This window comes from Engystomops pustulosus, chromosome 7 (genome assembly GCF_040894005.1).
Source record: "Engystomops pustulosus chromosome 7, aEngPut4.maternal, whole genome shotgun sequence".
Lineage (NCBI taxonomy): Eukaryota > Metazoa > Chordata > Amphibia > Anura > Leptodactylidae > Engystomops > Engystomops pustulosus.
In genome coordinates this window covers 112,193,441-112,211,539 of record NC_092417.1, presented here as the reverse complement: position 1 = coordinate 112,211,539, position 18,099 = coordinate 112,193,441, and the positions used below count along the sequence as shown (strand labels likewise).

General features: G+C 43.1%; 1 protein-coding gene across 2 annotated transcripts in view; it reads left to right on the top strand.

Moving 5' to 3' along the window:
• Nucleotides 1-1,491: 1,491 nt before the first annotated feature.
• The window catches only part of PHAF1 (phagophore assembly factor 1), a 49,034-nt gene continuing 32,426 nt past the window's right edge, over nt 1,492-18,099 (top strand). Inside the window, exons 1-5 of one of the 2 annotated variants that reach the window (XM_072117598.1) lie at nt 1,492-1,827; nt 15,378-15,503; nt 15,851-15,933; nt 16,709-16,792; nt 16,882-16,925. In XM_072117598.1, the coding sequence (XP_071973699.1) occupies nt 15,440-15,503; nt 15,851-15,933; nt 16,709-16,792; nt 16,882-16,925 (275 nt within the window). In that variant the 5' untranslated portion in view covers nt 1,492-1,827; nt 15,378-15,439. Of the gene's footprint in view, nt 1,828-1,852; nt 2,141-15,377; nt 15,504-15,850; nt 15,934-16,708; nt 16,793-16,881; nt 16,926-18,099 lie in introns of those variants that run through there. The other variant, XM_072117599.1, reaches the window with a different exon arrangement.

Sequence of the window (18,099 nt, the reverse complement as noted above, 5' to 3'; positions counted from 1 at the left end):
TGTCTAATTAAGATTTTGCCAAGAAGCTTCCAAAGGCACAATGTCGTAATATGGGCTACCCCAAATAGTTTGAAGGCATTGTAATGTTAGTGTATATAAACTTTGGACTTTGCAAAAAGTCATAAAAATGCTTTAAAAATTCTCTCTATCATTATTATGGCTTTTGACAAATATACCGTATATACTGGAGTATAAGGCCAAAAATGTGCTGAAAAACCCTTACTCTGCTTACACTCGAGTCTTTGAAATTCTCTGTACTCCCCTTTCTGATGCCCCCGCATCACACTATGCACACTATTTATTAGCTGTCGGGGACAGCAAAAATGACTTTTTCCGCCTGCTCCGACTCTTCTCTGAAAAGGGGCGTGGCTTTGGCGGAGTGGAAACTCAGACACAATTAATATGTGTCACAGCCATTTTTGGACGCTGTAAACTGGCGTAGAGTAGACCAAAAGAAATTTGGTCTAGCAGGGACACAAAACAGGGCTATTGCACTGTTGCCTGTTCTCTGACTGTTGGACACATTTCTGGTTCTCGGGACAGATTTTGGTCCCAGGGACAGAAAATGGTCTCGGCGCCAGAAATTTATCTGCACAGCTACACAATATTAAATGTGTGTCTTCTTACCGAGAGCAGGTCGGTAACAAAGCCAATGCAGACACCGACACTTTATGTAAAGTCCCCCAGTGTATACATGGCAAGCCTACAAGTCTCTATGAGACTGTAGGTTGCCATGGCAACCAATCGCCAACCTGCGATGACGTCATGGGGGGCTGCGATTGGCCATCCAAAATGACAGGGCCCATAGGCGGCAATGCTGAGTGCCATGGTCGGATTCAATATGAGGGATGATAGGGGGTCACAATATGAGGGAGGTGGAGGCCACAATATGAGGAAGGATGGAGGACAGAAGGCCACAATATAAGGGATATGGGGGAACGAGGCCACAATATGTGGATAGGAGGCCACAATATTAGGGGGGGGGGTGAAGGATAGGGGACCACAATATGACAGTGGGTGGAGGACAAGCGGCCACAATATGAGGGGGGTGGAGGACAGGGGGCTACAATATGAGGGATGGAGGTGAGAAGGCCACAATATAAGTGGGATGGAAGGCAGAAGGCCACAATTTTAATATAGTAGACAAAGCTAAGGCAATATATGAGTGTGGGGGTCACAGAAAGGGGGTTTAAAATGAAGAGAGGCTATTATATGGGATGGCCATAAGAAGGGGGCATTACCGGTAATCTATGTGGGGAGCTACCTTGGTTAATAATATATTATGCACAAAATCTATGCACACCGCCCCTTTTGTTGGGAGGTATACTTTATATATGAAATTATGAATGTCATAAACAATCACTGTGTAAGGGGAACCCTTGGATGAGACCTATCAGCTCTGCCCTCACTGGGGGAAGTAACATAAACTCAGGGGGAACAGGTCCTCAAAACTACTGTGACTGAACTGTCCAATCAAAACCGCCGCCATCCTGGAGGATTCCTCCTAAGGATCTGCCATGACTGCCACGAGATGCAGCATTTGGGGATTTCTGGTGACTGTCCTGTCTCTAGAATCGGGTTACTGGACCAGTGCACTGCATTCTGCGTTGTGATGCGGTCCTGCCACATTTAGCCTTGAATCATTTCCTCCCCGCTGTCTTCCTGGTTATCTCTAGCTGCCAATGCATGTCCTGGCTCCGGCCTCCGCTCCACCATCCCCCGCACTCCCTCCTCCTGCCGCTAGGAGGAGCTAAGGATCACTTTACGGCTGTGCTACTCAGAACCGGAAGTTTTGCAGCAGCTACCGGGAGAGCAAAATAAACAGAGGTGAGAGCCGTGTATTGTGCGGGGCTTACACGTCCGTGTGGCGGGCTCGTCCCTCACGTACAGTGGGCACGGAGGCGGTAGCGCATGTAGCAGGAGCACATTGTTGTTCAGACAGCTGACACATAGCAGGCTGCTGCAGTGGTGCTGGTGACAGGGAGCCGAGGCTGTGCCGGAGATGTATTACACAAGAGGCTGCTGCTCATTACATATGGCCGCGTATACACAGGGGCTGAAGGGAGGTTACCTGTGGTTTACCACCTGTTGTGGTACTACAAGTCTCAGCACGATGCCCCTGTACTGGAGAGGGCACAAGGTATGGCACAATCCTAGGAATATAAGAATTGTGCAACCTGGATCATGTGACCACAGGACCTCCATTGTGGTCCAGCAGGGGCTCCTAGGCTTTCTGTTAAGCAGAGTATTATAAACATTCCTGTTTTGTTTCGTGTAGGATCCATGCCAATTCATGTCTGATCAACATCTGCAAAAAACTAAGTAAAAAAATTGTGATGTGCTCTTATTTTCCAAATATTACCCCTGTGAAAAAAAGACAGCACACAGGTGATGGCCATGTATAGACTGTTCTAGCTCCATAAATGTGCATGGCAGAGACTAGGTATTATAATAGGACCGTGTATTTTTGGCAAGGAAATCTCTCTTTGATCACCTAAAAAGTCCCTCTATTGGTGTCCAGCTCCAAGTTCACATGACCGCCAGGTGTATAGTTAGCAAGGGCTTTTAGGTCACATGACTGCCGTTGTTTTCCAGCAGGGCACTTCAGTCTTGTGACCATCATCGGTATCAAGAGGGGCTCTTGGGTTGTACACCCACCATATTTGTCCATCACTGGCCATCAGGCCACGTGACCACCATAATTCAGAACATTAGTTTGGTGCTGACTACCAAGAGGTTCAGTGGCTACAATCTTGAATCTCATTGAGCACGATGTACTGTGTTGTGCCATTTCTTTAAAGGACTTCTGCCACCAGGATAAAGCATTGTAAACCAAGCACAATGACTTGCAGGTGTGTGCCCCCTCTGGCAGGATCTGCTCGTGTTTTTTTCTTCTCTTGCCCTGTTTTTTTTTTTTACCAAGAAAGGCTTTTAAAATTAAACAAATGTGTATACATATGTGTTAAGTCAAAAGAAAGAGTGTTATTGTAATCTCTTTGCTTCCTTGTGATGTTATGGGAGCTCTTTTGTCTTAAAGTTATCCATTTGTTATTGTAACTGGAGGAGGGTTTATAAAGCACAGCCTTCATATCCTGTTCATTGGATTGTAATGTGGTGCACAGTACTGCGTCATTAGTTATTGTATTGTGGGGAGCCGTCTCCTGGAAAAGTTCCTCCCAAGTTTCACTGTAAATTATTACTAGAAGACACAATACAGTATGCAGCATCCAATGGAGTATATTACCACAATATTAGGATCCCATGTGAATGAGGCCTTAGGGGTGTAGTAATTTTTTAGTTCAGAAGCTGATAAACATCATGAGGCTGGTTTTGTCCTCCAGAAATTTTGCATGTTGCTTGATAAATTTCCACTTTAGAAAATTTATTATTACAGTCGTGTCAATTTTCCGGCGTAAAAATGTTGCACAATTGTCGCAACTGCTTATTTGCACCATTTTTACTGTTTACAATCCAGTTTCCCTTTTCGTAAATAAAAAGTTCAGGCTCATGCAGTAAAATACAATAAATGCAGGATATATACGAGCAATAACAGTATCCTATAGGACAGTGTTTAGAGCCTGAGTGCCCAAACTTCAACTAAAAGCCACTTATTTATTGCAAAGTGCCAGCACAGAAATTTAAGCTGTAATTTATTTCTCCTTTTTCTTTGACAATTTTCAATTGTTCAGCCTCCTAAGGACACCAACGCAGTTGAAAGGAGGAGGGCAAATTTGTCTAATATTGTAAGAAGATTCTCCAGGAAGATTCTTTGAGTCCTGTCTGGTGAACGTCATTCTGGGGTGATTGCCCGGGTGCCCACAGAAAGGGCTCAGAGTGCCGCCTCAGACACCAGTGCCATAGGTTCGCCACCACTGCTATAGGAGGACCAGAAAAACTACTGTATTAAACCAAATCCAGAATAATCTCAGTAACAAAGGCAAACAAATGGTGTGTTACAGAAAGGATATAAGAATGTTAGGGCGGATTAGTAAGACTCCAAAAAGGGTGCATTTACACAGGTACTTAAAGCCAACCTGACACCAGAAAAGTAATTTGTAGCTGATGACAGGTTCCAATAACCTATGCTGTGCTGACTTTAAAAATGCCTTTGTCGGCATTCTGAATCATTTCAGTAGTTTATAATGGTTTCTTTTGTGTTATCTGGCTGCTTGTGGTGAGGGGGGCAACTGCAGGCTGTGCGTGCCTGTGTCAGTCTCCTCTCCTCCACACTCATCCAACTCTTGTCATGCACATTGAGCAGGTAGGGGCAGGGGATGGTGTGGGGTAGAGGAAGAATCCATGAGGAGAGACGGGCACACACAGGCTGCTGGCAGGAAGCCAGGTAATGTCAAACTATCATAAACTACCGGAATAATTCACAATGCTGACAAAGGCATTAAAAGACATCTACCATCAGCGTTACTGATGGTATATACTCCAACTTACTTGGCCAACACTTTTTTTCAGTATCAGGAACAGCTTTTCTTATCTCCAGGAAATGCAGGATGCCAGGCTCCGCCCTTCCCACTGATCTGGAGACAGTTGGTGACATCACCGCCTGTTTGCAGATCAGTGCGTCAGGCGGAACCAGGCTCAACTACGGAGTAGGGGCGTGCATATCTTATTGGTCTTGGAGCCAAGAGCTACCAGTCACTAGCCAAGGATTACATGCCTGGTGACTGGTTCCCTTTAAGCAGCCCTGTGCCAATTTTCACTTCAGCCAACTTAGACCACATTTAGCAAGTGAATCCTAGACATACTTATGAAGTGTAGCTTTTCAGAAAGTCACAAACTTAGGTGTACTCCCGCCCGATCCTGATGTAGGAAATGTAGGAGATGTGCAAATGTTAACACATCATATGCCAGACTGGGTACTTTATCATGCAGTTTAAGACACGATGATAAATCTGACGTACAAAAAGTTTAAGGTTGGAAAGTAACAGCTCTCCACACTGAGACCTATTAAAGGGGATGGCCACTTTTCAATAAATATCTTCTATTAGGCATGCCTCTACATGTATATGTACCTGTGTCTGCCTTTTTTGAGAGCTTGAGCCTTTACCTGTTCTCACCATGCAGCTCTGTGCATATATACACAACATCTTCTCTCTCGCTGCTCCAGCCTGTCCTCATGGCATCTCCCACTGTGTCTCTTTTCTGTCCTCACTGACTGAGACAGAAAGGGGGAAGGAGCAGGATGAGTCATAACTCTGCTGCTGCAGTTCCTCAGAAGGGTAGATTAAGACGATTAAGACTGCCAATGGTCCTGGGCTGTATGAATATTATAGCCCCTACAAGTCTAGAATCAGTTCCTACATATGGTACTAGAGTAAAGCTTCTTGGAGAATGGAGAATGCGCCTTTTTTGGCTGCATTCAATCAGCAGTTTCAGGACCTTTGGAGGACCTTCAGAAGTCCTGAAATGGCTCATGTGTATTCAGAGGATGGATTTCATGTGTGAAAGTCCTTCTCAGTATAAAATTTGCTGGGTTGTTTGGGTGGCCTTGGGCCCCGGGCTACTTCCCAAACCTCCTATATTATAAACCACTACTGGCTCTTCTTATTAATCAGAGCTCAGAATTGTAAACAAAGAATCACAGAGCATCTGCAGACATCTCAAAAGGGAGTAGCAGGAATGCTGGATCACTTGATGAACATGAAAGAATTATTATTAGGACAGTAAAGGCACAATGTCCTTTACACATGGAAAAGGGCCTTTTTCTTGTGTAAAATAGTGGTCAACCACTTTAAGGCTTATAGAGACTTTGATGCTCCACTAGGGGATCCAGGAAAATATGCTAAGGTTTTCCAGAACAGGATAAGTAAAACATTGCCTCTTAGCTACCTTATAATGCAGTCGTCTTAAAGGGAACCTGCCACCAGGAGACCCATTTTTAGCACTCCCCCAGTCCCCACAGAGCATAGTACATACACTGCCAAAGTGTTTTTGTATTAAATATTGGTTTTACAGAAAAAAAGATATGTTATATTGTACCTTTCATTAGCATGTGCTGTGTGACTAGGCCGTTGCCAAATGGGAGGGGCTGGAAAGGAGCAGTTCCCCACCCCCACCCTTGGGGAACAGCTACTCCATGTGACCTTTTTTTAAATATATGAAAACACCCATCACTTGGCTTAGCGACGCCCCCTGCTCCTCTACAGCCAATCTCAAGTGTGGGGAGTTATTCATATATTTGAAAAGGTCACATGTTTCCCAAGGGTGGGGGGGGGGGACTGCTCTTTTCCAGCCCCTCCCATTTGGCAACTGCCTAGTCACACAGCAGATGCTAATGAAAGGTACAATATAACATATCTTTTTTTCTGTAAAACCAATTTTTAATACAAAAACACTTTGGCAGTGTATGTACTATGCTCTGTGGGGACTGGGGGAGTGCTAAAAATGGGTCTACTGGTGACAGGTTCCCTTTAAAGTCTACAATTAAAATCCAGCAAGATAAACAAGGGACACTTACTCGTGGATAGAGGCACTGTGACTGTGGAAAGGACTTCTTATATTATTCATTTCAGCCTTCCTTCTAAAATTCAACTTTTATGCTAATGAGCCCTAAAGGCTACTGAGGCGGTTCTTAGAGCCCTTTTGTGCTGTTACACTGTGCAGGAGCTCTACCCCATTCCTCTGTGTGCTGGAACTTCCTCTGCTGCTGTGAGATTACATCAGGCAGAGGGGAGGGTGAGACCGTCTAACAGCTTATGAATCTTCAGCACAAAGGGGCTCTGGGAAATGCCCCCATAGCCTTTTAGGTTCATTAGAATAATTTTAAAAGTAAGGAGGCCATGGATGCAAAATATAAAAAATTACCACAGTGACAGTGACTGGTTCTATCAGCCTGTGAGCCCTCTCCACACACCCGCAGCCAACATGTGACGTATTCATATGGGGTTAACATCAAGCGTGATTATCAGGACGCTTAATGACGTGATTAAAGGGAACCTGTCAACGTGAAGGTCGTTTTGACATGATGGCAGGTTCCATTAGCGACTGGAATGTTGATTTTAAAAAATGCCTACGTGGTGTATCTGAATAATTCCACTGACTTCGCCTTTTTCCCAGCTAGTAATGTGTGGTGAGTCCTGGGGGAGGGGACAGTTGAAACGGCACAAGTCGTCTTCTCCTAAATGCCTCTCCTTCCCTCACCATCTCCACTTTTCCCTCGTTCCTCCCCCCATTTATGTCACATCACCAATACAAGCAGTTCTCGTTTAAAGCTGCCCCCTCCCCTCATGCTGCTGACAGGAAGCCAGATAATGTTAAAGAAACAATTAAAAATCAGTGGAATAATTAGGATGCAAAGCAAAGGGTTTTAAAAAAAAAAAACTTTCTTAATCAACATGCCAAAGGCTATTGGAACCCATCATCGTGACCTTCCTGATTATAGGTTCCCTAGCCAAACTAGTTACTATGATACTCGAAAAAAGCTAAAGGTTTGCTCAATGATTAATCCACTTCAGTTATTCCCATAAAACGATACTGTTTTGTGACAAAACAGGATAATTATCTGGATCTTGTCCACCTCAAACCTCATTACCTCCTGTTTACCTGATTTATGGTCTCCTTGCATCATACATTGGTATTATGCAGGGAATCCCTAAACCCAGCAGGACACTGCCCAGTGTGAACACCATAGAACTGCTTCCTCTACAGTCTTGTTGGCCTACTGTTTCTATCAGAGAATATGGCTACATGGATGTATAAACTTGCACAGAAGGCATAGTGAATCTCCTCCATTGTGTAGATGTCAGCCTCGGATGGTCACTAATTGTTGGACTCCTACAATTCTGCTAAAGATGAACTATCCTTTTAATGGTTAGTGATATTGATGAAGACAACCCATTTACAAACACAACTTGCTATATTTGTTGCAGGTTTATTTGACTTTCAGCTATTCCTCCATGAGTTGCATTGTGATAATGTTACCTACCTTGCCTCCAGTTTACCATAGACATGTATTGCAGACACGCCATGAGCAGTTCAGGTGGTGACATATCTTTAGTGGTCAGTTTGTTTGATATTTGTGAACAGTAATTTTGTTACCAGAGTGAATACAACACTTTACACGTGAATTACATACCAGGTTAATGATTTCTAGAGTACACAAGGTATAACAGCTAACACTTATGTGCTGATAACAGGTTGTGTTACCAGTGGCCGGGCCTTGCATTGTGGATGTCACCTGTTTTTATGACTAACTAAACTTAGCTTATCAGAAGGGCTAGATGGGAAAACCACAGGAAATCCTAAAACTATAATGGAGCTACAGATCTGAAATGGCAGTGCTGACCCATTTGTCTGAGAGGGTAAGGGTATGGGAACATTGTATGTTTGTTAGACTTAAAGGGGTATTCCAGGAATCGGCATAATTCATAAACAGCTGGGTACTTAAAATTTAAGCTAATGTGTAATTAGTTGTTATTTAAATGTTGCTCCCCTTAGCAGTAAAATGCTTTAATCAGTCTGTTGTTTTCCCCTACACAGAGCAGACACAGGACAGAAGATGGCCGCCGGTCACATGTCCGCATCACATGTCTTGCACCTGCTTGGACAGGTCATGTGATCATCACTCTTTTGGCTGTAATCAGTTGGTTGCAGTGTATCCAGTATGGCCAGTGTTGCCGTGAGACCCATCTTGGTGCGTTAATGTGGCAGTTACTCACATCATTACTATGGTAACAGAGCAGGACAGTCTGTTATATCATTATTGGGAGCAGAACATGGGAAGGAGGAGGAGTAACTGAGAACTAAAGGATCATGGGACTTATAGTTTCCAGTGGCGGCCATCTTGGTGATGACTCTGCCTACTTTAGAGAGGCCATAACATTTGTGAATCGTAAAATCAAACAATTTAAGCTCCATTTTTTACTAATGACATTTAGTGTTATTATGTTCATTTATAGCATCATGGGTTTTTGTATCATATTCCCAGAATGCCCCTTTAAACGCCATCTACCACCAGGATGAAGGACTGCATGCATAGCTGTTAATGGAGCCTGGAGCCCCCCAGGCTCATTTCCATACAATATTTCATCCTGGTGACAGATGTCCTTTAACCCCTTTCCGACACGCGCCGTACTAGTACGGGCCGAGCCCTCTCTATAGCCGGTGAGTCTTTGCTGTATATTGCAGCAAAGGCTTACCGGCAACACCCGTGATCGGTGCTAGCAATGCTGCCGGCGGCTTCAAATAGATGGCGTCACGGGGAGCGGCGATTTGTCGCCATGGTAGCCTCGGGTGTTCCAAATACCCAAGGCTACTTCGTTTTAACCCATTCATTACAATGCGCTAATTGCACATTGTAATGAATGGGGAGTAAAATCCACACATACTACCATACTGTAGTACGGCAGTATATGATAGGATAAATCAGACTACCTAGGGTTAGAGTACCCTAGGGAGTCTGAAAAATAGTAAAAGTAAAAATAAAAAAAAGTTTAAAAAAAAAAATTATAATAAACCTAAAAATTTAAATCACCCCCCTTTCCCTAGACATAAATATAAATAAACAGTAAAAATCATAAACACATTAGGTATCGCCGCGTCCGAAAATGTCCAATCTATCAAAATATAATAACGGGTTTTTCACTGCGTTTAACCCCGTAACCGAAAATAGCGGCCAAAGTCGAAAATGCCATTTTTTGCCATTTTGAAAAATATGACACCACCCACAGCTCTGTACACCAAAGTATGAAAAAGTTATTGGCGCCAGAAGATGGCAAAATAAAAAAAAAATGTTTTGTACAGGAGGTTTTAATTTTTTTAAATGTATGAAAACATTATAAAACCTATACAAATTTGGTATCCACGTGATCGAACCGACCCAAAGAATAAAGTAGACATGTCATTTGGGAGGCAGAGTGAAAGCCGTAAAATCCAAGCCCACAAGAAAATGTTGCAAATGTGTTTTTTCACCATTTTCACTCCATTTGGAATTTTTTGCCCGCTTCCCAGTACACGCCATGGAATATTGAATACCGTCACTATGAAGTGCAATTTGTTACGCAGAAAATAAGCCATCACAGAGCTCTTTATGTGGAAAAATAAAAGTTATAGATTTTTGAAGGTGGTGAGTGAAAAATGGAAGTGAAAAAACTAAAAAAGGCCAAGTCGTTAAGGGGTTAAAGGCATTTTATGCTAAACATAGTGATCTTACATGATGTGTACTGAGAATAAGGCTATATTTAGACTCCTGCAGTACATGTTTCATATAACATGGTCCTTATTAAGCCAACAAATCCTGTTCAGTTTGTTCTGGTTGAGCTTATGGCCACCAATAATACAGGTCATGTAATCGGGTCACATTACAGCTGACTTCTTTTTATTACTCATCATATATTGTTTTCTCTCAGAGGTGGGAAATATTCTTTATGGACTCAGTCTATAAGAAATCATCCCATCTAACGTACATACGATTTGCCTCAATGAACACTGTGCTAAGTTCTCTCCACTTTTTCTATTGTAATAAATCCTGGAACTCATTGTAGTGCAGAGAAGACTACAGTACAGGAGGTAACAATTTTCCATCACCAATGACAGTAAACCGCCATTAGAAACACATGGTGGTGATAAAATATAAGAAGATTTCATTACTGGCAATTATTTAATCTCATCTGAAACTTGTCAGTAAAGAGATGGAAATTATTAAAGATGAATGGATTGCTTTCTTATATTTTAGCCCTAGATCCTGTTATCTGATGCAACTGAAGACCGAAAACAACAATGTATAAAGATCACCTAAAGCCCCATTTACACAACTGTCAGGGCAACGTAGGGGGGGGGGGGGTAATATACTCGTGTATAAGCCGAGATTTTCAGCACAAAAAATGTGCTGAAAACCCTCACCTCGGCTTATACACGAGTCAACTATAAAAAAAAAAAAAATAATACTCACCCTCCGGTGTCCGGATCCTCGGCGGCAGCTCCCGATTCTCGGCAGCGGCTCCGCTCCTCTCTTCTTTCTTCACTGGCGGCTCCCGGGCTCTTTGCTTCCTTCGCTAGCCGGCAGTCGGGCGCACACTAAGATGCGGCGCTGTCGCCGCCGATTACGTCATCGGCGGCGACACTGCCGCATCATAGTGTGCGCCCGCCCGCAGATCGCATGGACGCGACTGCCGGCTAGCGAAGTGACCGGGAGCCGCCAGTGAAGAAACAAGAGAGGAGCTGCCACCGAGGTTCGGAAGCCGCCGCCAGGACTGGGAGCCACCGCCGAGGACCGGGAGCCGTGCCGAGCATCAAAGGTGAGTATCGTCGGAGGGTGAGTATTAAGTTTGTTTTTTTTATTCACTTGGCATACTGGGGGCAGGCTGTATACTACTATGGGGGCAGGCTGTATACTACTATGGGGGCAGGCTGTATACTACTATGGGGGCAGGCTGTATACTACTATGGGGGCAGGCTGTATACTACTATGGGGGCAGGCTGTATACTACTATGGGGGCAGGCTGTATACTACTATGGGGGCAGGCTGTATACTACTATGGGGGCAGGCTGTATACTACTATGGGGGCAGGCTGTATACTACTATGGGGGCAGGCTGTATACTACTATGGGGGCAGGCTGTATACTACTATGGGGGCAGGCTGTATACTACTATGGGGGCAGGCTGTATACTACTATTGGGGCAGGCTGTATACTACTATTGGGGCAGGCTGTATACTACCATGGGGGCAGGCTGTATACTACTTGGGGGCAGGCTGTATACTACAGGGGGGCAGGCTGGCTGTATACTACAGGGGGGCAGGCTGGCTGTATACTACAGGGGGGCAGGCTGGCTGTATACTACAGGGGGCAGGCTGGCTGTATACTACGCCCTCGGCTTATACTCGAGTCAATAGGTTTTTCCAGTTTTTGGTGGTAAAATTAGGGGTCTCGGCTTATGCTCGGGTCGGCTTATACTCGAGTATATACGGTATACGCTCGGTATATTTGCGGTGCCATAGACGGCTATGACACCGAGGCACACCCCCTTGAGGAAGCGACGGCGAAACGTGCGTCGGGGGGGCGAAACGTGCGTCGGGGTGCTGTGGTGGTGGTCGGGGAATCTTCTTACTGTGGTATGAATAGATAGTGTAGAATGCCTGGTTAAGGTTCTGAATTCTGGTCATGCCGTGATATTTCTCCCTGGTTTACTTGTATGCCTAATATGGCTAAATATTGATTATTGTATTGACCACCACCACTCTCTGTTTTTATGGGATGTTTTTAACATTGATTATTGATTGCCATTTTTGTGTACAAATAGAAATAAAGATATACTGTTTAACTTAGTTACTCTTGATGAATTCAGAATTTTATTGTGGTTCTGTATACTTGAATTTGGTATTTATGACACCGAGGCTGCTTGGTACAGCGAGCACAACGGTCACCGTTGACGCTTCATGAGCTTCTCACTCCCTCTGCTCCGCGCAGCGCCCCCCCCCCCCCCCCTGCATTCCAGGACCAGCGCTCATACACAGACACTAAGTTCCTGCCAGCATGAACAAAGTGTGAGGAGAGCTATGAGCTCCGTGCAGATAAGATCTTTATCCAGGGAGGGAGGTATTTGGTAGAGCGAACAGTATGTGTGTGTAGCTGAGATGTAGAAGTGCTGAGAATGTTATAGGCACATCATGGATCTCATAATCTCTCATCTTTCTTTACAAGTGTCAGATACTAGTACAATGTTCAGAAACTAAATGAAAGTGTATATAAACCTATATATAAAATTGGAGAGATCATGAAGTATAGAGAGTCTCCACCCACAATCTTACACTGACCATCACTGAGAGATAGGAGCTAAAACGGCAATAAAATTGTAAAGTTGGAGGTTAAAAATGATCTTTATTGTGTAAACATCACCAGGGAATTGAAATTTGAGAGTTTTCTTTCATGGGCGAGCCTCTTTAAGTGTGTGTGGGTGCAGTCTTATACACCTTAAATAACATTTACCACCAGGATGAAGGATTGTAAACCAAGCGCACTAACATACTGGTGTGTGCCCCCCTAGCAGGACCTGTTCTTCTTTTAGCTTATTATGCCCTGGATTAAAAAAAAAGATTTTAAATGTATACAAATGAACCTCAGTGGCTCCAGGCTCCATAGGTTTTAATTTGCATAATTTTAACCCCTTCCCGACATTTGACATAATAGTACTGCATGGCGGGAGGTGTGTTCCCGCAAAATGCAGTACTATTACGTCAAGCTTCTGGCCCCGGCTCCTGAACGGAGCCGGGGCCAGAAGCTGCGGGTGTCGGCTATATATTATAGCCGACACCTGCCTCTAACACCCGCGATCGGAGATTTCTCCGATCGCGGGTGTTAACCCCTAACACGCCGCGGTCGCGCTGACCGCGGCGTGTTAGAGGCATTTAAAATTAATTCCAAGTGAATCGGACCCCCCCGGGGCGTTTACCGGGGGGGTCCGCTGCTCCGATCGCAGCCCCGGGACTGCCGGTGCCCGGGGCTGCGCGAGCCTCCTGCCGGGAGCCGGGTCCTGCCAGAAGGCGCAGCATGCTCAGTGTGTTACATTACACAGTGTAATACATCTGTATTACACTGTGTAAGGTGAAGAATAGCTTGAACAAGTGATCAGTGGATCACTTGTTCAAGCTTACCTGTAAAAGTAAAAAAAACAGTTAAAAACATTTAATAAAAACATTTTTTAATAAAAAGAATTAATTAAATAAAGTTAAAGTCCCCTAAACACACACATTCCCTATACACATGCAATAAAGTGAAAAAAACACAAGATCGCCAAAAAACCCCACATATTTGGTATTGTCGCGTCCGTAACAATCCGTACAATAACTTAGAAACATTATTGGACCCGCTCGGTGAACGCCGTAAAAACAAAAGCCGAAAAACTCGCCAAAAATGTAAATTTTTCATAAAATCTCTTCACAAAAATGTTCTAAAAAGTGATCAAAAAAAGTTATGAGCGCCAAAATGGTATCAATTGAAAGGACAACTCAACACGTAAAAAATAAGCCCTAAACTAGCTCTGTCAACCAAAAAATATTAAAGTTACGTCTCCGAAAAGATGGCGATGCAAAAACAAATGGGATTTCCTCTATATTAGTTTTTTTCCAGTAAAATTGTAAAAATAAATGAAAAACTATACAAATGAGGTATCACTGTAATCGTAGTGACCTATAGAATAAATATAATATAGTATTGTTAGTGTACGGTGTACGACCCCCAAAAAATACAAAAAGAAAGAAACCAAAATTGACAATTTTCTTTTCACCCATACATTCAAGAGTTAATAAAATCCCATAAATAAGCTAATGACCCACTAAAATGAAGTATTTGTAAAGTGCATCTCATGTCGCAAAAAATAAGCCCTTATATGTCCAAATTGCCAAAAAAATAAAGATTGTACAGCCAATAAAAAGTGACAATGCATAATCTGCTCTGAATGGCGCAGCTCCCACCTCCATGCCCTGGCGTGTGCCCATACAGCAGTCACCACCACATATGGGGTATTGTTATACGCGGGAGGGATTGGGTATCACATTTTGTGGAGCGTTTTGGTATTTTATCCACTGAGAATTTGTAAATTTTTTGAAAAACACATTCATTTAGCCAAAAAAAAATGTACTTTCAAAATTGTATCCGATTTTGTTTTAACCCCTGTAAAACAATGAAAGTGTTAACAAACTTCATAAAAGTTGTTTTACATACATTGAGGGGTGTAGTTTCTGTAATGGGGTAATTTATGGGGTTTTCTTTTATTTAGGCCTCTCAAAGTGATTTGAAACCTGAGCAGGTTCCCTCAGCAGGATTTTGCGGTTTTTATGAAAATGTGAAAAATCGCACCGAACGTTCAAAGGCCCATAACATCCTACAAAAATAAGAGTATGCATAAAAAACCATGTCCACATAAAGTAGACGTTCGGTTAATGTTAGTTATTAAGTTTTTTTTGCTGTTATGACTATATATGAAAAAAGTAGAACATTTTGAAGTTCGAAAATCGAGAATTTTTCCAAATTTTCACCAAATATCTGATTTTCTCATAAATAAATGCAAAACATACCACCAAAATTTTTCAACTAACATGGAGTACAATGTGTCACGAGAAAACAATTTTAAAATCACTTGGCTATGTTAAAGCGTTTCAAAGTTATAACCATTTATAGTGACACAGGGCAGATTTGAAAAAATGGGCCATGTCAGGAAGGTGAAAAGTGGCTTCAGCATTAAGGGGTTAAAGCTTTTTACTTTCAAAAACAAGAGCATAAGAAGCTTAAAGAAACATGGACCCTAGCCAGAAGGGGCCTACACCATTATGTCAGTGTGCTTGGTTTACAATTCTGCATCCTGGTGGCAGATAAGTTTATGTGAGTGCAGTCTTAAGAACTAATAATGTTTTCCTATATCTTTGCAGGTTCTGACGTGGTAACATTCTGGATCTCAGCTGACCTCCAAGAGTATCCCTGCCCTGAGCCAATGCTGGATCTGGAGGTTGTGCCAGAGAGATCCCTGGGCAACCAGCAATGGGAATTTACATTAGGTAGGAATATCAATTCTTTATTGCTTAGAAGACAACTGTAAAGTATAAAAACTTTTGCCTAACTCCAACCTGAGATAAAATAAGCAATTCTCTAATTTACTTTGTATGTATATATACAGTTCCCTGAAAGTTAATACTGCTCAATAATTGTCTGACTATAATTATGATGTTGCCAGCTACTTGAATAATCTGAAGTATAACAAGTGTATTGCCCAGTTTTTATGTAATATTTACAGGAAACTATCATTCTGCTTCCATTACATCATTTACCTTCTTTTAATTGAAGAAATGTGTCGTCTTTTATGTTGACATCTATTTCTGATACTTATATTGTCCCTCTTTTACAGGAATGCCCCTGGCTCAGGCAGTATCAATCCTCCAGAAGCATTGCAGGACCATACGGAATGTGCAGAACCTCTATAGCGAGCAGGTAGATCCTGTCTAAAAGCAAACAATAGTTACCTTGTAGATATGCCGCAATGGAAGCAAAATGTTGAGCAAAATCTGTTTAAAATTCTATTTCAATTTAGTATTAATGATCGGAACAGATAGTAATACTGGAGACTCAAGAGCAAATAATATTGTGGAGACCCCAGAACACACAATGATAATACAGAGACCCCCAGAGTAGACAATAATAAAACAGGAGACCACAAGAGCAGACAAGTCCTCTCCTGGCTCATCTTCTGCACACACCACACTGCAGCCTTTTCTCTCCTCATGTCCCTCTGCTCTGTATGGAAGCGCTCATTGGACTCTCATCGATTGTCAGCAGGGTGTGAGATGCAACTCTAGGCTTGACAGGAGCATGTGGTCCGTCAGACAAGGGTTGTGTACCCCTGTTCCAGGCTTTTTGTTGTTATGAATGTGGCTGCACATTATGTACATGCTCAGTAGTGAATCTACTCTGCTGCAGATCAAAGGATCTCATGTTAGAACTGCTAGAGTAAACTGGAAATCAGGGAAGTGGAGTTGGTGACAATTTTGGTGAAGAATGCTAGCTGCTGTTTGTACGGCTAGTATACAGCTTCCATATTTGTTGTGTGTAAGGGATCTAACGCTGTAACATGCGGTGTCACCTACTGCTCACTCCACCATCTGTCCTCCAGACAAGCAACGGTAACCATGCTCCTCCATCTATAGCTCACATGAATGAAACTGTATGTGATATAAATATTATTCTCATACCTGTTTTTCTTACACAGTGTCCTCTGAATCATGACCTCATCCTCAGCCTGACTCAGGACGGGATCAAACTGCTGTTTGATGCTTATAATCAAAGGCTAAAGGTGAGGGTCTTAGGAAGTTCCATTTCAGATGTAGAGAAGCTTTTAGAACTATAACACATATTATCTCCTATCTTTATTTTCCTTTTTAGGTGATAGAAGTTTATGATTTGTCAAAAGTGAAATTAAAATACTGGTGAGTGTTAACAACTTCTACTGTTGTACCCATTTTCCGTCATACTTTAGTAGGTATAGCCCAGTGATGGGCAACCTTTTGAGCTTGGTGTGTCAAAATTCGCCAAAAAAACGAGCATAACTCAGGTGGTGTATCACCTTGACAAAAAAACATAATTTTGTGATATTTATAGTTTAAATAACAAATATGTATACTATTTAACTTCTAGGGTACTTTAACTGTAGGTTGTCTGATTGATCCTACCATGTACTGCCATTCTACAGTCTGGCAGTATATGGGGATTTTCCGCATCATCTATTACTATGTGCAAATCACACATTGTAATAGATCGGTTACAATCAGACAGGTGTGGAAACTTTCAGTCATGAAAGTTCACAGGTTATAGCGAGGGCACAGGTGCCGCTGTCTGCATCTCCCTTATAACCTCTTGGCATGGAGAAGTTGTGAGGAGCAAAATAATCGCAATGTCTGGTGATTTGCAAGGCGTTGCTATTATTTCAGGGCTTGTATGTCACAAAACTGACACACAAGCCTTGATGACTGTCTTCTATCATACAGTACACTGACCTAACTTACTATATGATGAAAGTGGTTGTCCTCCCTTGCCCCTGCTGTGGAGAAGGTCAGTGTAGAGGGTACAGCTGCTGGGACATCACACAAGGCAGCAGCGATGTGACCTCTGACTTGCTGCCATCCTCCCCCCACCACAACTATCAGGAGCTGCAGAGGAGCTTCCTGGGTGTAAGGCCCGGGTCACCTCTCCTGCTGTGCCCCATGCTGATGCCTGTGCTGACTGGAGACACTAGGCACAGCTCACACATGGGGAGAGATCGGTTTGGGGAGGAGGAGGGGGGAGTGCTGGAAGCTCAGTGCAATCTCTCAGCCTCCCGGCTACTGCACCTGGTCATGTAGGATGAAACTTAACTCTCAGGCAGCCACGTGTCAGTGAAAATGGCTACGCGTGTCAGCACTGACACGCGTGTCATAGGTTAGCCATCACTGGTATAGCCTAAGGGTACATTTACAAGGAGTATGTTCGACCGGGCAAACATACAGCCGTGCGCTGGAGAGGAGGAGAGATGAGCGCTGTTTTCCTCTCTCCTCTTCATATAGAAGCGAGCAACTGTAACACTGTTGAAATATAGGACATGTCCTATATTTCGCTGTAAATGGT